This window comes from Alexandromys fortis, unplaced genomic scaffold (genome assembly GCF_014885135.2).
Source record: "Alexandromys fortis isolate MF-2015 unplaced genomic scaffold, M_Fortis_MF-2015_v1.1 scaffold_61, whole genome shotgun sequence".
Lineage (NCBI taxonomy): Eukaryota > Metazoa > Chordata > Mammalia > Rodentia > Cricetidae > Alexandromys > Alexandromys fortis.
This window is the reverse complement of record NW_026067962.1, coordinates 2,965,191-2,987,318: the sequence shown is the minus strand read 5'-3', so window position 1 is coordinate 2,987,318 and position 22,128 is coordinate 2,965,191. Positions and strand designations below refer to the sequence as shown.

At 42.5% G+C, this 22,128-nt stretch overlaps 1 protein-coding gene across 5 annotated transcripts; it reads right to left on the bottom strand.

Annotated features, from left to right (window-relative positions):
- Positions 1 to 635: 635 nt before the first annotated feature.
- Positions 636 to 22,032, bottom strand: Macir (macrophage immunometabolism regulator). 5 transcript variants are annotated; one of them, XM_050153499.1, is made up of 3 exons: positions 21,866 to 22,032; positions 14,426 to 14,515; positions 636 to 3,134 (listed from the first exon to the last, which is right to left on the bottom strand). In XM_050153499.1, exon 3 carries the CDS (start codon positions 3,109 to 3,111, stop codon positions 2,488 to 2,490), a length of 624 nt encoding a protein of 207 aa, XP_050009456.1. In that variant the 5' UTR covers positions 3,112 to 3,134; positions 14,426 to 14,515; positions 21,866 to 22,032; the 3' UTR covers positions 636 to 2,487. The 5 variants fall into 5 exon arrangements, with proteins under 5 accessions (XP_050009456.1, XP_050009457.1, XP_050009458.1 ...); XM_050153500.1 differs by lacking the exon at positions 21,866 to 22,032 and adding an exon at positions 21,295 to 21,653; XM_050153501.1 differs by lacking the exon at positions 21,866 to 22,032 and adding an exon at positions 21,309 to 21,653.
- Positions 22,033 to 22,128: the final 96 nt, after the last annotated feature.

Here is a 22,128-nt window from a genome sequence, read left to right as displayed (position 1 = left end):
CTCTCACCCCCAACCCTCTTCTCCCTCTGACCTCTTCTCCTCCTCTGGTAACATGCTACCTACCACAGGAATTCAATTCTTTGAAAATGGCTGGCCTGGAACGCCCACGTTTTATATCAAATTATCTACAGCTATGTAACAAATCATTTTGCATACCCGTTTTTTTCCAAAGAAAAGAAAAATTTAGAAAGTGACATATTTTTTTATTTGGTTCAAGAAATGTAGGTACCTAGGACAATCTGTCAGGCACATAGTGTATCAACGAGGAGGTTGGATCTGTACCATTGCAGGAGACTGCCTTCACCTTGAAGTGACAAGGAGCATTAAACACACATGCTTCTGTTTCATAAAACTAGAGCCTTGAAATAAGTGCTTGAGTGGAATTCTTTCACACATGTACTTACTTGCTTAGGTGTGTTCACAGGCATACATGTGTATACATATGCCATGGCACATATGTGGACATTAGAGGACAACTTGTGACAACTGTCTCTCCCTTTCTGTCATGGCAGTCCTGGGAATCAGGCTTAGGTGGTCAGGTTTGGGAGCAAGTGCCTCTCCCAGCCGAGCGACCTTGGCAGCCCCTTGGGTTTAGAATCCTTAACTAGCTCAGGAACGGTGTATTTCATTGAAAGCACCACAAAGCCGCGTATGTTGACATCACCCTTTTATTTCATAGTTAGAAATAATACAGTTCCAGAGGGTAAATCATCAATAAATAACGGTGTTTAATCAGTAAATGTAAAAATCCCAACTCTTTGGCATCTGACAGGATTCTATTACTTGTCAAACTATTGACTGTATAGATAATAGTTAATCTTAGTGATCATTCATCAATACAATATGTTACAAAGGTGCAGTTTACTTTAAAATAGACAACAGCGGAAACTTTCCAGCCACCAAAAACTCTGATCAACTCGGTAAGACACGAAGCAGCATCTTCATGGCTCTCATACTTGTTGTCACATGGCTGCCTCTATGAATGCATGATAAAGCCTCTGTTAAAGAGTTCCTGGAGTTTCTAACATTTATTCTGCTCTAAATAAAGTTTGTCATTCATTCTGGACACAGGAAAACCACAATTGTTCCAGGAATGACCCAGCCACCAATAAAAACGTGTTCTTATTTGAGTAAGTCTGCTAACCCCTAAGAAACTCACAGTGCCGAAAAGAAAACATAAAACATGTAGTTCCGTAGAGCCAGCAATGCCAAATCAGGAATAAATTGCACCTTTAAGACTGAATGAAATCGAAATGTTTACAAAGGTAAGTTACATACATTTTATGGTCAAGAGTAGTTGAGTCGCTTCTGTTACTAAAGGCGAGGAGTTATTTCTTTAGCAACAAATTAAACCAGTGTGAGAGACATAAATGGGTAGGTAATCTAGGATTAGCCCACTAAAACTGCAGAAGCACGTTAGGCTCCTGCGCTAATCCGGAAACTAGCATCTCAATGAGTGCCCTGCTACAGAGACCTGAACCCGGACAGAGCCAAGGACGTGCGGACTGGTGTCACTTCATACTCAGTTTAAGCACTTGAAAGGCAAAGTCGCCAGAGTCTCTGCTAAAGCTGTTATTCGCCTACCAGAAGTGGAGATGCAAGCAATGCTACATCAACAACCTGGTGGAGAGAATCCTTTCTGTTTTTCAAGTTCCATGTGGATTTTAAATTAGATAATAAGCACTAAGGAAATGTTTCCAACTGATGGAGACCCCATGTCAGAAACATCCTGGGGAAGCATCCCACCCACCACCCGTTGTAAAATAAATACTTTGTATCCCAAATTTAATTTCATTAAGACACACTTTAATAATGCTATAAAGGAGTATTTTACAGCCATAGAGATCAGTAACTTCCCATGCGGAAATTAAAAAAAAAAAAATCCATCACTCAATAGTATTATTGAGGCAAGTGAAGAAAAGATTACTCTCTTAATCTGAAATGTTAATTGTTTTCAGTGCAAAACCAGTTATAAAATATTTAAACTCAATATTTAAAAATAAAAAGTGGTCCAATTCAGCAGTGTTCAAGCTCTAAATTTCATAAGACAAATCATTACATACATTGTATAGTAAAATACAGAGATCCAAGAAGCACTGAGCACTTCAATGGAAATTTCGAGTGAATCTTACCAAGTCAGCGACAACCAAGCAGGTAACATTCCCCATTGGAGTGTCAGAATCATAAAGGTGAAATGACTGCACCAAAACCTTGTTCTAGCTAAGAAGCTATGCAAACTAACGGTCAACATTCTGATTCCTTTGCAGTTGCGTGCTCTAGAATGGTAGCCCCCCGCCCCACCCCCAGTACCTGTGATCTCATTCCTGTATCCAAAACTTGATCCAAACAATTTTTTTTTATGTTCCAGGAACACTTAGCTGATATAACCATCTCTAACGTGAAGGGTCATGTACAGAGTACGACAGTAGATTTTTCTCTAGCCGAGTACAGGCTGGCCTAAAGCGGTTGAAATTCGGTGGGAGCTGCTCATGTATTATTCCTAGCAAACACTCTGTCCCCTCGGAGGGTCAGGTGTTGAAGTTGGTACTGTAGCACTTCTGTGTCGGCTGGCTCCTTGATGTTCATTTTATCTAGATTGAGGTAGTCCAGGGATTTGGAGTGAGCCCTCTTACCTTTAAGAAGACATAGAGGCAAGGGCCCATGGAGGGCCTTATAAGGTTCGTAAGGTAAGGATTTGGTGCACTTGTCTCCTGAGCTGGGCATCCGCCTTCGCCTCCTGCCATTAACAGCTGGAATCTCATATGGCTGATAGTACCTGCTTCTAGTTTTATACAGACGAGAGGAGCGTGCAAGTCCTGCATCCAGCTGTTTGGAGCGCAAGGGCGGCATGGCTTCTCCCTTGCTCTCCTCCCCTCCCGTGCACTTCTGGGCTAACTTCAGGAGCTCCTCGCCAGTTGCGAAGCCAACCAAATAGTTAGAGTCCATATGGAGGATCTGATAACCAGACACAGTCCGACGCATGGGTGAGCATGGCGTGCTAGAGCAGCGGGGTTTCTCTGTCTCCGCTTTCCCTGGTGAGCTCCCCTCAGCCACAGGTAAGGGCAGGGTGGTCAGGGGACTTCTGGTCTCCCCATTTACATCTACTTCCATCTTAGGCACCAGGCTGCACACTCCTGAAAGTAAAGAGACTCAGGTTAGAGAAGGTTAACGCAGAGCTCTGGGCCAAGCCCCTGATCCTGCCAGAACACATGGACGGAGCATGAAAAATACTTGTCTGGAAGATAGACGATGTACAAGAGAGAGATTTCTGCCTGTCTAGGAAACTTTTCAGAGTAGGTGAGAAATGACCACTGCCATTCAAAGATTCACAGGCTGGTAAATGAGAATCTGAAGGCCTACAGAGGGGTTCAGATGAAGAAATCAGAATGAGGTACTTCTCCAAGACAGCATTCAATTCATGCACATGGAGTTTACCTCTTGATATGCTTTAAAATGCGTTATGGACTGCAACGATATGCAAGGACAAGTAGGCACACAGGCATCCACAAAAAAGTTTCAAATAAATTTTGACTTGAAAATTAAATGTCCTCTCATTATGGAAGTGCCTCATTCTTCACACCTGCAAGTCTTTGCAACTGCGCTTTGAAGGAAGACAACAGAATATAACACAACTTACTGACCGATCAATTCACCTCACAGCTATTCTGACCCTATGGCTGGCTGAGTATTGAGAGGAGAGGCGGAAGCCATGCAAAAATTCCTCCTGTCAGAAATCGCCAAGGGAATTCAAGGACACCATTCCCTAGTTACAAGCCAGCCCTAAATCCACTGGGAGAATGTGAAACTTAGTATTAAACATATGTAAAATGAACCCAGAGAAATGGCTCAGATGTCAAGGGCACTGTTGTGCTTCCAGCAGACCCAGGTATGGTTCCCAGCACCCACGGGGCAGCATTACCTTCTGTAATGCCTCCAAATGATCCACTGCCCTCTTCTGGACTGTGGGCGGGCACTGTATACACGTGGTGCACAGGCACACATGCAGACTCAACAGTCATACACACAAGATAAATGTAGATCAATCCTCAAGTTACATGTAAAATACCAAATGTCATTTATGTGAATATTTAATCATAAACATATCATGAGCACAGTTATTTTATTGTACAAAGCTTAAGACAGTACTCCTGAACCGTTTAACAAAAAGAATGATTCACAATGAATAACAGGATTGTTCATTGCAATTATGACTTTGTGTAGTTTTGAAAACTTAATGACACACGGTGTCATGAATAATGGCTAGGTTCCTAGAAAACCGCAGATAATACAATTCCGGGCAACAACATAGTAGGGAAAACAGAGATGAATGCCTTCTGCGGAAGTTTAATTTCACTTGAATTTCTACTGGTTTTAAGGCAGTATCTCCTAATACTAATCAAAATGTCACGTAACTAATTTTCATACAAGAAACTTACTGAGAAAGGCTATTATGTCACATAATTCTCGTGTGCTCTTCCACAAAACAAGGAACTAGTTCCTAAAGTTTCAGTATTCATTTAAATTTCAGGCAGTTAGAAAACTAAAACCAAATGAAACAGTAACCCTGTGAAGTTGATTTCGACTTCCCTTCACTAGGAGACTGAAGAGGCACAAGTGGCCACCTGTCCCTACGACAGTCCCCATATACAACACAGCTGAACGCTAATGTTTACAGAGATGCTGAAAGGCCAAGAACAGGCGTGCAGTGAGGTCCAGTCAGGGAAAGGCAGGAACACACACACACACACACACACACACACACACACACACACACATGGCCTAGAACAGTAACACTGAAGTTGCCTGCCCTCACTGAATGAGTACTGGTTTGATTTCTCCCTGGTCTGGCACTCCATGGTTTTCTACCAACCCCCTCGTTTTCACTTGCTCTATGAGCTTCTTAACGTTGATAGTTCAAATCCTATCTATTCTGGACTGGGTGGTAATCCACATAAATGCTGTGCTGTGATGTCTACTTTGCCTAGAGTGGGGGAGGACTGCTAAGCAGGTTTCAAAAGAATGAGGCCGCAGGCATACGGGGCAAGCACAGGCTTTTGTGGTCAACAGGAATGTCAGAGATGTCAGAGTGTTCCAACACTGCACTGATTCTGCTTTACTAAGGCAAACTCGGAGCTCTTAGGATATATTTTTGAGGCTGAAGATAAGGATAGCTGAATACAATGATCTAGACAAACAGGTAGAAATGGTATCTCATTTTGCAAAACCAGAAACTGAAGAAACAAACTTTGACATGTCATGTCATGAGATATACATTACTGTTAGATGAAAACTTAGCATTGGTTAAGTTTCCAGAAGTCAATAAGAAATTTCACCCAGCTAGAAAAAAATTCTATGCAAATATATCGTTACACGTCTACATGGGAGACAATGACTTAGCTTAGGTTGTTATCAGAAGAAACAGAGGTGCCTAGTATGAGACACATAATGCCTTCTACATGGGCAAACAATACACTCACTATGGAAAACATTTCCGAAACAGAAATCAAAGAACTAATTGTGTCTAATATCCTATAGCATAAATATCTAATACTAAGACCAAAGCAAAACAGGTCTTCTCTCATATAAAATATCTGAATTATATATTCTTGCTCCAGATACAAACAACTGGCTTTAAGTACCATATATGTAGTAGCTGCCTGTAGATCTCCTCATGAGAAATTCGAAGAGCTGGAAAATGTTTTGCACACTTTGGGTACCACACACTAGCACTTTAATCCCAAGTTACAGGCAGTGAGTTTACTCACGAAATAGCTCTTTGGGTGGTTTCCTTCATCTCAGTGTTGCACTGACTGACATTTGAAAAGGTACATATCCGAGCTTTGATACTCCACAAGAACCAGGACTCCCACAGACTGCTTGGAATTCTTATTAATATGCTGACTGGATCAACAGTGGCTTCACGGACACTTTCACAAATGCATGCTAGGCTCTTTGATCATATATCATCCCCTCCTCACTGTCTGTACTCACCCTCTCCCCTTCCCGCCCGTCTCCTCTGCCCTCCTGAGCAGTCCCCCTTCCCCTTCCCTGCCCCTCCACCAAGTAAGAGAACAGATGGGACAGTTATCTAACTTGTATTCCTTAACATGCCGATCCCTAGATCTCTTTTTTCTCATACATCGTTCTTCTAAAGGACACCTATGGCGCTGCACTATGAAAGCAGCGTGGAGCCAAGCTTCAGAAAGAGAACACCTATGGGCAAGCTTTCAGTTTCCTCAGATGGAAGGCTGCACCAAGCGGCCGCGCAGCTCCCATTCTCCAGCGCGTTCGAAAGAAAAGCAATGCTCTGTGGTACTCAATTCCTGAGTATTTCCTGAATGAATGTAAACACTGAGACCAAAATCTGAGGAAATAATGGAATCAATTTTCATGGGCCATTTGTTAAACAGAACTGTTCCAGCTGTAGACAAGGCCTAGCTGCTTTGCTAATTCCCAAATTCTACTTTCAAAAAAACTGGCAGCAAAGACCGAGGGGTCTCCAAGTCAGCCTACCGCTGCCACAGCTGAAGACTCCGGGGTGCACAGCACCACACTTGGGGCACATCTTGAGACAGGAACTCTTCCATGGGAACTGTCTTTCATGTTGTTTGTTAGTATGCTTGCAACTCCCAAGCATACTAAGCCATACTCTTCCACTGACCCATACCCCAGCCTCCAAGTTTCTTATTTTAAAAGCATTTAACAGAAAATTCAGCTACGGTTACTATAACTACATATTCTTTCAGCGTTTCCATGAAAATACTGCCACAGGCTTACTACTTTGAGCAAGTCCATTCATGACTCAGCATTTTGTTTCAGCTTCTAAAAGGACCCCTTGAGACTGGATCACAAATATTCTGGTGAACATCATCAGAAGAATAGGCAAAAAAACTACTTCTGCAGATATAATAAACAGTGAATCAAGAAATGTGCCATAGCATAGGGGGTGGGGAGATGACACAACAGGCAAAGTGCAAGAATCAAGACCTGAGTTTAGATCCCCAGCACCTACTGAAATTAGGTACTGTAGCATCCATAATCCTAGAGCTGGGGGGTAAGCAAGACAAAAGAATCTCTGGGTCTCACTGGCTAACCAGCCTAGCCAAAAAGGCAAGGGCCCGGGGCCAGGAAGAGACCATGTCTCAAAAATAAGGTGGAGAGTGATAATGGAAGACACTTAATGTTGACCTCTGGCCTCCACAGCTGTATCATGGTTAAGGCCAAACACACACATACATGAACACACACAAGAAAACAGATCCAATGCTTTTACAGTCTGCATCATTGAAGACAACTTCTTTGTTTCCCCGAATGTCTCTTAGACTTAATTAAGGGAGAACACTGGAAATAAAAGTTAGAAGGAAAAAAAAGGTTAACTTGCATTAACAGAAGCAGTAAAAATTTCTATGGAAAAAAAAAGTCTAGAATAGAAAACAAAAACTATAGGGCTGGGGAAACAGCTAGCCAAATGTCTGCCTTGCAAGCATGAGAACCTGAGTTGAACCCCTGGAACTCACACTAAAACAAACATACAAGACAAGAGCTTGTAATCCAGGGACAGACGGATCCCTGGGTCCTCACCTACTTGGTGAGTTCCATGTCAAGAGAGACTCTGTCTCAAAATGGGGGAAGGTGGACAGCAACTAAGAAACAATACACCAAGTTGTTGTTTTCTGTTCTCCCCTACATACACACACATTCATGTACCTGCACATACATACACACACACACACATACACACACACACATACAGAAAAAAGATAAAAACTAGAAAAGTCAATTTGTAGTTACACGGTGCTTTTGAAACTGTGTTTTAAACAAGCAAATGCAAATTTTGTTGTTGTTGTTATTTTGTTTTGCTCTATTTATTTATTTATTTATTTATTTATTTATTTATTTATTTATTTATTTTGAGACACGGTTTCTCTGTAGCTTTGGAATCTGTCCTGGAAATAGCTCTTGTAGACCAGGCTAGCTTCAAACTCACAGAGATACGGCAAATACAAATTTTTAAATGACAAGATCTTCTCAAAACAGCCAAGAGTGGGCAACGCTCACAGGTGTGACTATTTATCGGTGGCATACATGAAGAATAATTCAACTAGATGACCCTCAGTTAGCCCATACCAATCATGTATTTTCACTATTGGCTACTGTACAACTGTGAATTTTGGCTGATACTAAAAGAAAGAGATCCGGAAAATAACACAGAAAATAATGTTGTTTAGTGCTCAAAACGTGTAGCACCCTCCAGCTCTTCAATATTCCAAGAAGTGGAGTCTTCCATTCTTTGGGCACAAATACCAACACTGACAGTAGCCTTGGCACCATGGCACCCTGAACGAGTTCTCCAAAGAGCTGTGGGACTACACAGCGGGTATACAAAAATTCTTTTCCATAAACACTGTGTCCTAACAGCTGTATTCCATTTACAAACTCGAAAAAAAAATCATTGATCATTACCCTTCATTACATGTATACATTAGCACACTATACACCTGAAAAATTTTCGTCTCCTGAAGCTTTATCTGAGAAGTCAAAAGATATGGAATCCCGTGGTTGGACTCTTGAACCAACTACGATGTTGATCTGCTTTGCTGTTCTCTCTCAACACACCTTTCTCATCTCAGTCATAAAACCTTGGTATTGGGCTATCAGAAATATTTCTTATGGTACCAAGGATCTGTGAAGTTTGGTTATAGTGTAAAAGGAGAAAAAGGACAGTAAGTATTTCCAAACGGAAAATCTGATGGGTACACTAAAGAGACAAACTCAGTGTGCTACAGGTCTGGGGCACCATCCTCACACTACAGGTCTGGGGCACCATCCTCCACACTACAGGTCTGGGGCACCACCCTCCACACTACAGGTCTGGAGCACCATCCTCCTCCATGCTACAGGTCTGGAGCACCATCTTTTCTATTTCCTTAAGGAACTGCAGAGATCCTCAAATAGCCTTAGTCCACAGACATTTCCATAGATACTTTACTCACCCAGATACTTTCCATTCCTCTCTAGCCTGATTTGATGATTATTTGATTATTTTATTATTTTTGAAACGTCTAAAAGTAATCCATTGCTGTGGGACAATGGTTTTACCCTGTAAAGATTTGTTTCTTACACTTGTTTAATAAAATGCTGATTGGCCAGTAGCCAGGCAGGAAGTAGAGGCAGGGCACAGAGAACAGGAGAATTCTGGGAAGAGGAAAGATCAGTCTGCAGTTGTCTCCCAAACAGAGAGGAGGCCAGACACAGATCAAATAAGATGTGACTGCCTTGCCGAAAAACGTACCAAGCAAAGGCTAACACAGACAAGTATTATGGGCTAATATAAGTTATAAGAGTTAATAAGAAGCCTGAGCTAATAGGTCAATCAGTTTATAATTAATGTAGACCTCTGTGCATTTCTTTGGGACTTAACGACTGCAGGAACTGGGCAGAACAGAAACCTCAGTCAACAATCCATGCAGACTGAAAGATGTTCAATTCAAATAATTCATGTTCACATTTCTATTAAAATCAAAATCTCTCTTCATCCCCTATCAGTGCAATAGCTAGAGGAAACTCATATTGATATTTAACTGTATTCCCCCTTATTCCCTACAGTCACAATTATGAGAGTAGGTGTTTACTTAATGTATACTGCAGGAACACAGACACACCCATGTCTGAGGGAGAGGGAGAGAGAGAGAGTCTAATTTTGCAAGAAATTCCAAAACTAAAATGCTGAGTCAAAGAACATATGCTTTGTAAATTTTTATAGCAACTACCACAAAGCTTTACATAAAATATTCCCATCTTTTTTACAAGGAGAATAAATTATTTTATATAACCAAAAGCTAATGTAAAGACTTGTATAAAGTACAATCTATACGTTCACGAGGAGAGTATCGTGTTTCTGCTCTCATTTCTTATAAGTAAGAATTGCTTAAGAAAGGACAAATGTGAGCTAAGAAGATAGCGTGCTTGCCTTTTCCAAAGGGAAAAGATAAATAAAACATGCATGGCTTCTAGTCTTGACCTCAACTCAGGTATTTTCACTGCCAACAGACATTTCTTGCACAGACTTATAAACTAAGTATCCAATTTCCTTCAACAAATGGGGAAAATGTTTATATGTACTACAAAAATATGCAGAATGCACATGTTAAAGGCAGTGAGCATAGTATGTCTCACCCCAGCTTGAATCCTGGCTGACAACACATGCACTGGAGATTCTCCAGGCACCTACAGGAGCTGCCAAAAGACCACAATCTGAGTGCAATGTGTACATTTCTAACGCTCTCTAAGAAACCTTATTTCCTATTCAAAATTGTGTATATTTCCTATAAAAAGGAGTAATGTTCTGAAGATATAGCACAAATGTCCTGGCTTCTTAGAACTGCTCTGAAAATAACTCATACCTTTCATGACTGCTATACAAAAAAGGTGTGTGAGTGTGTATATGTAAGAGAGAGTGATAGAGAGCTGTGTTCATGTATATAAATGTGCGTATAAATGTATGCTCATGCATGCGGACATCAAGAGGACACATCTATGGTGTTATTTCTAAGAGCCATCCTCCTTGTGACTTTTTTGATTTGTTTTAGTTTATTGGTTGGTTGGCTGGTTTTTTACAGACAGACTCCCATAACCCTGATACTCCTGGAGTATGCTAGCAAGAATGGCCAAAGAGCCCGAGGGATCCACCTCTCCCTGTCCTCCCAAAGACAGATTACAAATCTGTAATTGGATTCTGGTCCTCGTATTTGTGCAGCAATCACTTTACTGACTGGACCATTTCCCAAGCCTCACAATTATTTTTTCTAAAAACAAAAACAAAAACCGAACTTTTTATTTTCTTGATTTTTTAAACTTGGGGTTAACTAAAAAAAATTCACCTGAGTAATCTAAATGCTGCTTCATATGTTTTATTGTGTTTAGCAACATTTAGCAATACAATGTAAAAGGAGACATGATTGTCTTAAATACATAAAACATAAACGTCACCATGTTAACAAAATCCTTCTCAAGAGGGACCTGAAATGAACACAGGGGAACAGAGTTGTCCTCTGGCAGATGAGGACTCCTAAGCATGACTAAGAGCTTATTAGTCCATTTGATCTTAGCACTTTGCCTGTTTTACCTCCACTGCTGGAATAGAGACAAGTGGCCTAAAGTCTGGGTTTTGATCTCAGCATCCACATGGCTGTGCACAACCATCTTTAACTCCAGGCCCAGGAGCTCAGATGCCCTCCTCTGTGCTGAGGGCACTCTAAGCAAGCATAGGTGTACATACATTTATACAGGTAAAACACATGGACACATAAAATAAAAATAAATCTCTTTTTTTAAAAAGTAATTTAAAAATGAGTAACAACAGTGAAACCACCAGGTAATTTTAATATACACAAAGGTTGCCACACTGTACATGCCAGAAAAATTCCACTCTTCTAATTTCTGCCTCTTTAAGTCACTCAGATGGAGATAATCTGTCTTACAGTCATTATCCCTGAAGCCTTCAAATTTACTCCTTCTAATATACTGAAGGCCAAAAAAAAAAAAAATCTGCTAAGCAAACTAACTAAAACTGGATATAAAATTAAATAAATCTATGGTGAATGAGATTTGAGTTCACCTGACTGCACTCTGGGATATTAGTTACTTAACAGTATACTGAGTAACAGTTTAGCATTGCTTATAAAGATGAATAAATGCTTGTTAAATAATTCAACTACCTACCTCACTCTCAGGTAGTTACCACAGAAAATGTGAAAATAAACGTACAGACTAAGACACGAACATAATTACGACAGCATCATTCATGCTTATCAAGACCTGGCAAGAGTCCAAACATCACTCCAAGAAACAAGGGAATACTATTCAGCAAGGAACATTGTAAAACTAGGAACCCAACAAGTGAAACAAGTTGGTAGAAACACTATATACCATTTGATTTCATTTATGTGGCATTCTGGAAAATGCAAAATAATTAGGCCAGAAATTAATCAATGACTGGTAGAGAAGTTAGGATGGAGAGAAGAAACATACTACAAATGAAACTTTCAAGCTACACTCAAATCAATTTTATTGTGGGCTGTTGAAATAGGAAGCGGCGGGGCTGCGTCCCCAACACCCCAGCCGCTTGGCTAGCTCACGCCCGAAATAACAACACACAAACTGTATTCATTTAAAGAACTGCTTGGCCCATGAACTCTAACCCTTACAGGCTAATTCTCGCACCTGGACTAGCCCATTTCTAATGATGTTTGTAAGCACCCCAAGGTGCGCTTACCGGGAAGATTCTAGCCTACATCCATCTTCATCGCGTGTGCCTCAGAGAGCAGAGCTATCGCGTCTACCCGGGAGAGCTGAGCATGGCGTCTGTGCTCCCAAGCTGTCGGCTCTCTCTCCCCGGAAGCAGAGCAGAGTCTGACCTCACTTCCTCTTCCGCCCATAATTCTATTCTGTTTACTCCTCCCATCTATGTTCCAAGCCATGAGGCCAAGCAGCTGGTTTATTATAACTTAACCAATGAAATCAACATATTGATATATGACACTCCCACATCAGTGGGCAAGTTATTCTTCAACCCTGAAACTAAAAGCAAGATGGTAACTTAGGGCCATGTTTTATATGATTCTCCAAAACATTATAATTTCTTGGCTACATAGTCTCAGTCAAAAGGAAAACTCAGCAGTTAGCCTGTATGTGTTTGACCACCTTCAGTGATAACATCCCCCAAGCTGAATTACTTCATGTACAAGGAAGTTTCTGTCCCACCCAGTCCCACAGCTGTTCACTACCAAGGAAACACACAGAGGCTTATATTCATTATAAACTGTTTGGCCCATTAGCACAGGCTTATTATCAACTAGCTCTTACAACTTAAATTATCCCATAATTCTTATCTATTTTTAGGCATGTGCTATAGTGCCTTTCCTCAGTGTAGCATTCTCATTTTGCTTCCTCTGCCTCTGGCTGGTGACGGTGTCTCTGCCTTTTTCTCTTCCCACAATTCTCTTAGTCTGGTCACCCTGCCTATACTTCCTGTCTGGCTACTGGCCAATCAGTGTTTTATTAAACCAATATGAGTGACAGATTTTTTACAGTGTACAAGAGCATTATCCCACAGTAACTTCACCTTTTGTAGCTCTGCTAGATTGCTACTTTATTTTAAAGAAAATACAGTGTGCAGAGAAACAGTATAAATGTACACTATGTACATACATACAGATACATACATACAGAGAGCCATGCAAATGTCTCCCTGAGCCTCCTGCCCATTTCTTCTAGTTTACTTTAGCTGGGTGGGCTGGTGACTGTATTCTTTCTAAATGTGCTGGGAATTTCTAAATTACCTCCCTTCCTAAAGACTAGATATTTTAGTAGTGCTTTCAGTTTTTTAAAGTGCATCTTGGAAGCTGGAGATCTATCTCATCAGGTAAGAGCATTTACAGCCCTCGAAGAGGACCCAAGAGTTTGCTCCCAGTATCTATGTTGGTTGGCCCTCAACTACCTTTAACTCCAACTCCAGGGGATTCAAGGCACTCTTCCGGCCTCTGAAAGCCACTCACATGTACAAACCCACAGACAGACATAAACAAATACGCAAAATTAAAAATGAAATCTTTCTTGCGCATTCAATGGATGAAATATGATCCATCCATCTACTTAATGCCAGCACACTCCCCCATTATCCTTTTAAATCATTCTCCAGTTGCTGACCATTCAGCAATCACTGAGTACGAAACTGCCTTCTGCAGACACAATGACCTCTAAGTCAAAGCAAGAAACCACAAGGATTCAAAGAGCAGCCACTCACATTAATATAGTTCTGAAAATGCTAAAGAGCTACAAGGCTATTTTAAGTCATTCCCCATCAGACTTGAAATCACACAAACAACAATGTGAGCATAAACACAGGCCTAGGGGAAGGGAAACTAAAAGATGATAAAGTATTGCATACTTTTAAGTTACTCATAGTATGGTAAAATAGAGAGGAGTCACGTGTGCAGCCAATTACAACTGTGTGAAAGTAATTCTCCTTCAGCCACCATTACTTATGAAAACACATAAATAGAATGTATTGAGACTTACTTCAGCAGTTTTTGGAAATTTTTTTTATTAAAACATCCCTCAGAGTTTTAAAGAGTTGAGCAACTCTTTCTACCATATATTCTGAAATACTATTCCTTAAGACCTCCCATATCTTCTAGAAATTCCACAAAAAGGAAAACATATAAAAGCACTAAACATTTCAAATAATTTTAGCATGCGACAATCATAATCTCAATCCCAACCATGAGTCTTAGGACTGTGACACACAGCTGTAACAATACGTGGACACCATTTTCACATGTTCACCTATGTCATCTTTAACAGACACCATGACAATTATGCTCATTTAATGGTTAACAAACAGAAACAACAAGATATAACTTACCGGACTAAATCCCAGATGATGTCACTGTGCAACTTCCAAAGAGTCCCAAGGGAGCACAGGCATAATAATTTTTCTGTTCTACTCCAGATACTAAACATGAGACACAAAAATAAGCCTGTAATTTAATGAGTAACACAATTTATAAAGCAATTATATTAATTCTAACTGCAAAACAGAATGAAAGTCACAGGAGGTACTAAAATGTTTGGTGCAGGGCATATGAGACACTGTAACTAATTAATTCAATTAAAAAGTTGTTTTGAGTTATTCTGGCTAAATGAGTACTCAAAAAACATCTTATGGTACTTGTTCCCCTATGTTATGCTGTGTAAATTCTACCTACAAACTAAGAGTATTTAACTAGGTTAAATAAAAACACATAAAACACTAAAGGCTTACATGATAATTGTACCCACTCCATTCCCACTGATGTGTTCAGAAGACTGTATAGGGGAAAAAGCAATGCTCAGACAGGCACAAAAAGTAGATCTTAGCTGTGGCCATGCTAAGAACTCTCCCTCCTGTGCATAAACAGCAATCTCTAAAATGAGGCCATTCATACCCCTGTCCCTCTTGAACACAGGTTATATGGATCGAGGGAACTCAGGCCGATGAACGTGTTTTGCAGGCTGCAAGCCCTTAACAGATGTGTGATCCATCATTATACAATTAATTTTGGTGTCTATTCATTTGAATTCTAAAATAGCAACAATAAAAGTATCTTTTGTTAGACTTTTGTTAGATTGTTTGAGGCAAATGACTGGAAGGCTCTTGGTAGCGTGTGTGTATTTGTGTGTGTGTGTCTGTGTCTGTGTGTGCATGTGCACATGCATTTATACGTGCACATACAAGCATACATGCACATGTGGAAGCCAGAGGTCAACATCAGAGGCTATCTTCTTCTTTCCTACTCAACCTTATTTATACTGGTACTGGGAAGTGAACCCAGGACGTTGTACATCTTAAGCAAGAACTCTGCCGCTGAGCCATACTCATAAGTCCTGATTTTATTTTGTGAGATGGAGTCTCTAACTAAATTGAAAGGCCATCAATTTAGCTTGGCTACTAGCCTAGCAGTCACTGGGCTCTCCTGTCTCTGCCAAGAACTGGGGTTTTAAAAGTGCACTGCCATGTCTAGCTTTTATGTAGATGCTAGGGAACAAACAGGTCCTCAGTTTTGCACAGCAGGCATTTCGCCGATTGAGGCACCTCCCTGACTCAGAAAACACTTTTAGTGAGACAAACAAAGCAACATACTCAAGGTCTCGAGCATGTCTTCAACATCATCTCCCCCCCCTTCACCATGGGAATTAAAGGGAACTATCTTTATCTCTTGCATCCCCAGTTAACTGGATTGATTTGTTAAGACAACAAAAACAAAAACAAAAACAAAAGGTTCCTTAAAGTCCTTTTCAATGTGTAGAGGCTTCAGAGGTTGCTGAGTTTTCAAGGTTGTGCTCAACATAAGGTAGGTGGGAGCTCCTAGGAGTGGCCAGGATTCATTTTATCTACATAGCTGTGTGAAGTCGGGAAATGTAGCAATGTGCTATACAACATGTTCTCAGACTAAAGACCAAAGCAAATGAAACAGGCCAAGAACTGCTAGGTTGTTATTTTCCTCCCAGCACAGGGGAGTTTCAACCAAAGGAAATAGATAATTTACTGAACTCAAGGAATTTTGCTTAATATCCAGAAATGGCTAATACAGCAAAACCATCATGATAAGAACCTTGATGCTACCAGTCATGTGAAGATCAGACATGTTCTATTTAATTTATTTTATCACCAACCATGTTTACATTTAGCAAACAAGCAATCTGCGTAATTAAGACTTGGACCTCCCTTTCCAATGAGGCCCGTGGTCTTAACGGAAGCTGAAAAATAGTGAAACAAAATCTGCTTCCTAAGGATAAAAATATTTGCTTCACATATTTACCCCTCAAAGAGTTTACAGAACGTTGTTAGGAAATACACACTGATATATTAAGTGAATAGATTTGTGACAGGGGATGAGACTTAAAAAGAAACCATTTTTTTATGTTTTATATGTCAAAAGACATACTTTATGTGATATAATCTTTAGCCCTTAAAGAAAGTATTATTAATCCCACCGTGAAGTATTCAGTTAAGTATTCCTACTTGAGAGGAGTGCAGGAATCTGCATACCAACTAGCCTGGCTCCAAGGCTCTCTTCCCATCCTCAAACTTCTATATAAGCACGGCAGTACACACAATAATCATGCACGTGAAAGCATGCGCTCATTCATTTCTGTGGGTGCAATCCTACTCTGTTTCAAAAGGTACTTCATATAAATGTTACATTACCTCCTTGCTGTAAAGACGGGAGGGAAACAGTTTTATTACTAGTTCCAAGGTGACGTCAAACTTTTTAAATGTTAGGATTTTACAGTATGAAGACAGAGACAACCTGTGTTCAATCCTCAGAACTAACTCTCTCTCTCTCTCTCTCTCTCTCTCTCTCTCTCTCTCTCTCTCTCTCTCACACACACACACACACACACACACACACACACACGATAAATATTTTAAAATATAGATAATATGCTAGATATTGTTGTAGAAAAGTGAGAAGGGCACTTTTTTAGTGATTGATGGGAGATGACCCACTCCATTGTGGGTGGTACCATTCCTGGACTGGTGGTGCTGGGGTCTATAAAAAAGAAGCAAGCTGAACAAGCCATGAGGAGCAAGCCAACAAGCAGCACTCCTCCAAGTCCTCTGCATCACTTCCTGCTTCCAGACTCCAGCCCTGCTTGTGTTCCCATGGAATGGACTAAGATGTAGACGTTTAAGCCAAATGAACCCTTTTGTCCCCAAGTTGCTTTGGTTATGGTGTTTCACCACAGCAACAGTAATCCTAAGAAAGACAAATAGTATGGCAGGAAAAAAAATCTCCAACAACATTTGCAAGCTACTGGCTATTCTACAGTTGGATGCCAGGGCAACACTACTTATAAAGTGAGAGAAATCTGACACAGAGTCTTACAAACTTAGATTGAAAAGCAAAAGGAAACATTAGAAAAATGCGAATGCCTTTTGTCTGCCTTATACGATGCCTTAATTTTGAATAAAGAAAGTTTTAAATTTCCTTTCAACTGTCACATAATTTATGCCAGGTATTTGGTGGCATATTCTTTCCGAGTGTTTAGAAGCACTAGAACAATATTTATACTTCCGAACATTTTTTAACACCAATAGAAAGACCTGGTTAAACCCTCAGTCAAAAACTGAAAGCAGAGGAACCTTAAAGCAATTATCAAACATCACTGGGCTCATGATGAATTCTAGGAAACGGTCTCTAATTTCATAATGAGCAAAGTGTAGTGACTGATTATCCCTAGTTTGCCACTGCCAAGTCAAAAATAGAACAGATCCCTCAGCAGTGACCCAAGGTGAGCCAAGTATAGAAGCATCTGCCTGGTCCTCATTTTCGCTCCTGGCATTTCTATTTGTGTGTAACTGAGTATCAGCTAGACACAGGCACCAGGAAGGGAGAAATGATACAGTGAAGAAAAAGACACAAAATAAGTACAACGGAGCCAAGAAATACTGTACTTACATACCTACTTTGAGACAGCATATAGAGCTACCCACCTAGAATTAAAGCAAAGGTTTCACTACCAATTCCTAAAACAGAGATTAAAAGCTTTAATAAAGCAACCCCAAAAATATAACTCTCAAATAAAATCATCCATTTGTAGAATACTTTAAAAATCTATACATCCCCAAAACGAAAATGACTCTGGTTTTATCTTGGCATTTGAAGGCTTGTACTTTGAATGGAAAAGACTGTTTACAAATTCTTAAGGGGGGGGGGAAGGAATAGAAAAACAGACTAAAGTCAATAAACCTAAAGCTTGAAGATACAATGTTTCCCATAGCAAGAGCTGAAACAAACAGAAAGCTCCACGACATTGCTCTGTAAACTATGTGGACAGGTAACTTAAACATCACCAAGTGCAGCCAGCTACTGTTGGCAGGGAAGTCACAGGTAAGGAAGAGGGGAAGACATCCAACACTGACTGCAAGGAGGCTCCACAAGTACAGCAAGTTTCCAACACGAACTGGTAAATGATGTGCATCATTACAGTGAGTATAATAAAGCCCTTCAAAAAGAAACACATTGGTTCACAGTTCCTACCCTGGCATAACTATCTGTGGAACCTCTTGGACCTTCAAATACCATCGGATGAGAAACATATTGCTACCCTATTCCAGAATCATACAAAGCAGTAAAAAAAGGTACGGGGTTTATAAAGGGAAAGACATCTTTCCGCTTGTGGACTTTGGAAGGTGCATCCACCCAGTCATTCACTCAATGACATATCAGACCACTCAGCAATATTTCTTGAGTACATAGAAGCAAGGGGAGGGGGCAAGCATAAGGTCAGGAAACACAAACTTCATCTGTGCAACAGCAAATGGGAACAACGCCAGCAACCCCAAAGTTTCCTTCTTCCCACAAAGCAAAGAAAGTGGAAATGTTCAGTTCTAAACAAATGCTCTACTCTTAAATCCTGAATTGCTATACTTGAGGCATCAACCCACATCCACTAACTAAATATCAAAAAAATGGTAAATTTTAACACTATATATACATATATAGTATATATGCTTTATATACATATATACATATATATGGAGGCACCATACATTTTAATAAATTCCACTACTAATTAAAGATGGTACTGGGAAAAGACAGAATTTCGTAGGAGAAAAAAGTAGAGTATTAAGTGATGAGTTTTAATTCACCCAAAACCTGGGACTTGGAGGAGAGACCCTGGAGCAGGGGAAATTCTAGTTCAAGTAGTGAAAATGCTTCGTAAGCAAAATATTCTTCTGCTCTCAAAGCCTACTCTAAAATAAATAAGGGACCAAAACGTTCTTCAAGTAAAACACTGAACAAAAATAAAATGGTTCAGCTGCCAGATTGCAGCACTGGGTGGAAAAGAAAATGCTTAGCCGAAGCCACGGGCTCTTACCATGGAGACCACTTCCTACCTTCCTATCTTTCCCCAGTTTGTAAAATTAAACCACGAAGGGTTTAGAAGGGCAGTTAGTAAGTACGGTGTGACTTTTTAAAGGTCTTCTTTGACCTTACTAACAAACCATCAACCTTCCCAGCATGGTAAGGCGACCCATAATTGGTTCAGTAAGACATAAACATGTTCCTCTTTCTAGTATCAGTTCTCTTAATAGCAACTCCCTTAAAGTGCCCGGCACTCATTTTGTTTCTACCTCTGCTAGTTAAAATCAAACCCACGTTACTACATCATATTCAGCTTCCCCCTAAACATGTCTGACAATAGCTGAAACCACAAGTCTACACGAAGTCTTTACAAGAATCCTCCCGCTTCTGGAAGCATAGCCACAGGGGGACAGAAGTCTATGGTGGAGGTGATGCAAGTTCCAAAGAAAAGCTGAAAACTGGGTACTCATTGAGAAAATAACCAAGGCTACAAATGAGGAAACAAAACATTAAATAGCACCTGTAAATTACTGTTCTCATCACACCAATTACTTTTAAGACTTAATGTTAAGGTACTCTTCGAAAACATGGAGCACATAATGTTAGCTTACTGGCTGTCAGTAATGCCGGTGGGTATACCTTACACCTTGGGAGATTTATTGCTAACTGTCCCATTTACAATTAAATGAACATACCAAAATCACAGTCTATGCACCAGCTCTTACCAAAGTTAAGTGGTCTTCGTGCCCATTCATGAACGCTTACATTTCATCCTCTCGGTTTTGTTTATAATCCAAGGTACCATTAAAAAAAAAAAATCAGCGGAACCTCCATTCATTAAAAGAAAGTAAGCACACACTGTGACCCAAAGCATCCTGGATAATAACCGTGTTTTGAACTAATTGCGAAAATAAACTTTGTGAAGGGGTGGTTCCCAACCCCTAGTGTCTACATTCTTGTACCACCATAAAGTACCTCGCCACCGTCAATTACAGAGCGGCTTTCTTGAGGAAAATCAACGTAAAACGAAGTTTAGAAACCTCGGAGATCTTCTGCAGGATCTGCACTCCCTGCTAGGAGCAGCTAACAATATGCAATGTTGCTGTTTCCATTCTTACTCCTCTTCAAAGGATGAAAAAGTTCAGCTCCAGTGTTCCCTGTGTCTCCCAACCTCGCACACGCCCGCGCCCGCGCGCGCGCACACACGCGCACACACACACACACACACACACACACACAGACACACACGCGCGCGCAAATCCCGGCTTTGCAGAGATCGAGAGCCCACCCGGAGCAAAGCGGCGTGGGAGGAGAGCCCTGGAGTCTCTAGCGAGCCAGACACTTGCCAGGGCGGGGAAGCACGCGGCCGTCGTTCCCTCCGCGACCCGGGCTCTTTTCTGGCCTTGTGGCCGAGATTTGCAGATTCCACCACTAGAGCGACTTTGGCAGCTTCACAATGGGCTGCTTCTCAAGGTCTGTCCGCTGCCCGCCACCAGATGCCCTTTTCTACGCTTCCCAACCGCCCCAAAGTCCACCCGCGACAGGTGGGGCGAGGGCGGCGGTGCCCGAGACATCTGCCGCGGGAGTTTCGGGCCAGCACCGGGCCGCGATCCACAGTCCACAGACGCCACCGCCGGGTGGCCCGACCGTTCCCCGCCACGCCGGTCTCGGCCTCGCCCGCGGGGTGCAGCGCGCACAGGGCGGGCGCGATAAGGTCGTCTGGGCTCCCGCCAAGCGTTATCTGGCCCCCGCAGTAGTAGCCCGCACACCGTTGGGGCCAGAGGCGCGACAGGCCGGGCAAGAGCTACTTCTCAATGGGCTTCCCTGGGCCTGGCGCTGCGGGCACCGCTAGCGGCCGAGATGGCATGCGCCAACGTACCCAGACTTCCGCACCTCGGCACCGCTGGAGCGCCGCTCCGGGTCTCAGAGTCTCCCCGCACCGCACGTTGGCGGCGAGCGCACGCCCGCTCGTCCGCTCGCTCGCTCGCCCGCCGCGCGCACACGGGGCGCACGCCCCCGCACACTCACACGCGCTGCACACTCCCGGCTTCGCCGGCCCCACCCCTGTGCCAGGAAGCTGCGGGCTCTTGCACCCCGCGCGGGCCCCACCCCAGTCTGCCATCCGCACTGGGGATCGGGGACCGGCCCCCCTCGAAGCCGGTGGCCACCGAGGCTGCAATGCCAGCCACCCAGCAGGCCGGCGCGGCCGGGGCTTCCCTGCGCTGCACACACACACACACACACACACACACACACACACACACACACACAGACACCGCTCGCCCAGCCGGGACACGAGGCGAGGAGGGAGGGGCGGCGCCGTGCCTGGGGCTGGCACAGTGGCTCGCTGACTGGGGCACCCACACTCACGCGCGTACTCCACCCATCACCACCGCCACCTCTGCAGCACAAAAGGTTGCAGAAGGAGTGGCGGTCCCCGTCCAACGTACCAGTGATCCAGGGTTCCCGCCGGCTCCTCTAAGTCGCTGGCCGCAGAGTCGAAGCCAAGGGCGAGAGAGACGCGGGGCTGCGGCGCCGAGGTGCGGGCAGAGGCCGCCAGCCAAGCCAGCCGGGTACCCGCTGCTCTCCCACCGCGCTCGGCGCCAGCTACGGCCCGCCGTAGTCCCGCCTCCTCCCCCGCCCGCGCCCGCCTTCCCGCCTCCTCCCTCCCTCCCTCCGGCTGCGGAGGCGAGGCCGGTGAGCGCAGAGCCCG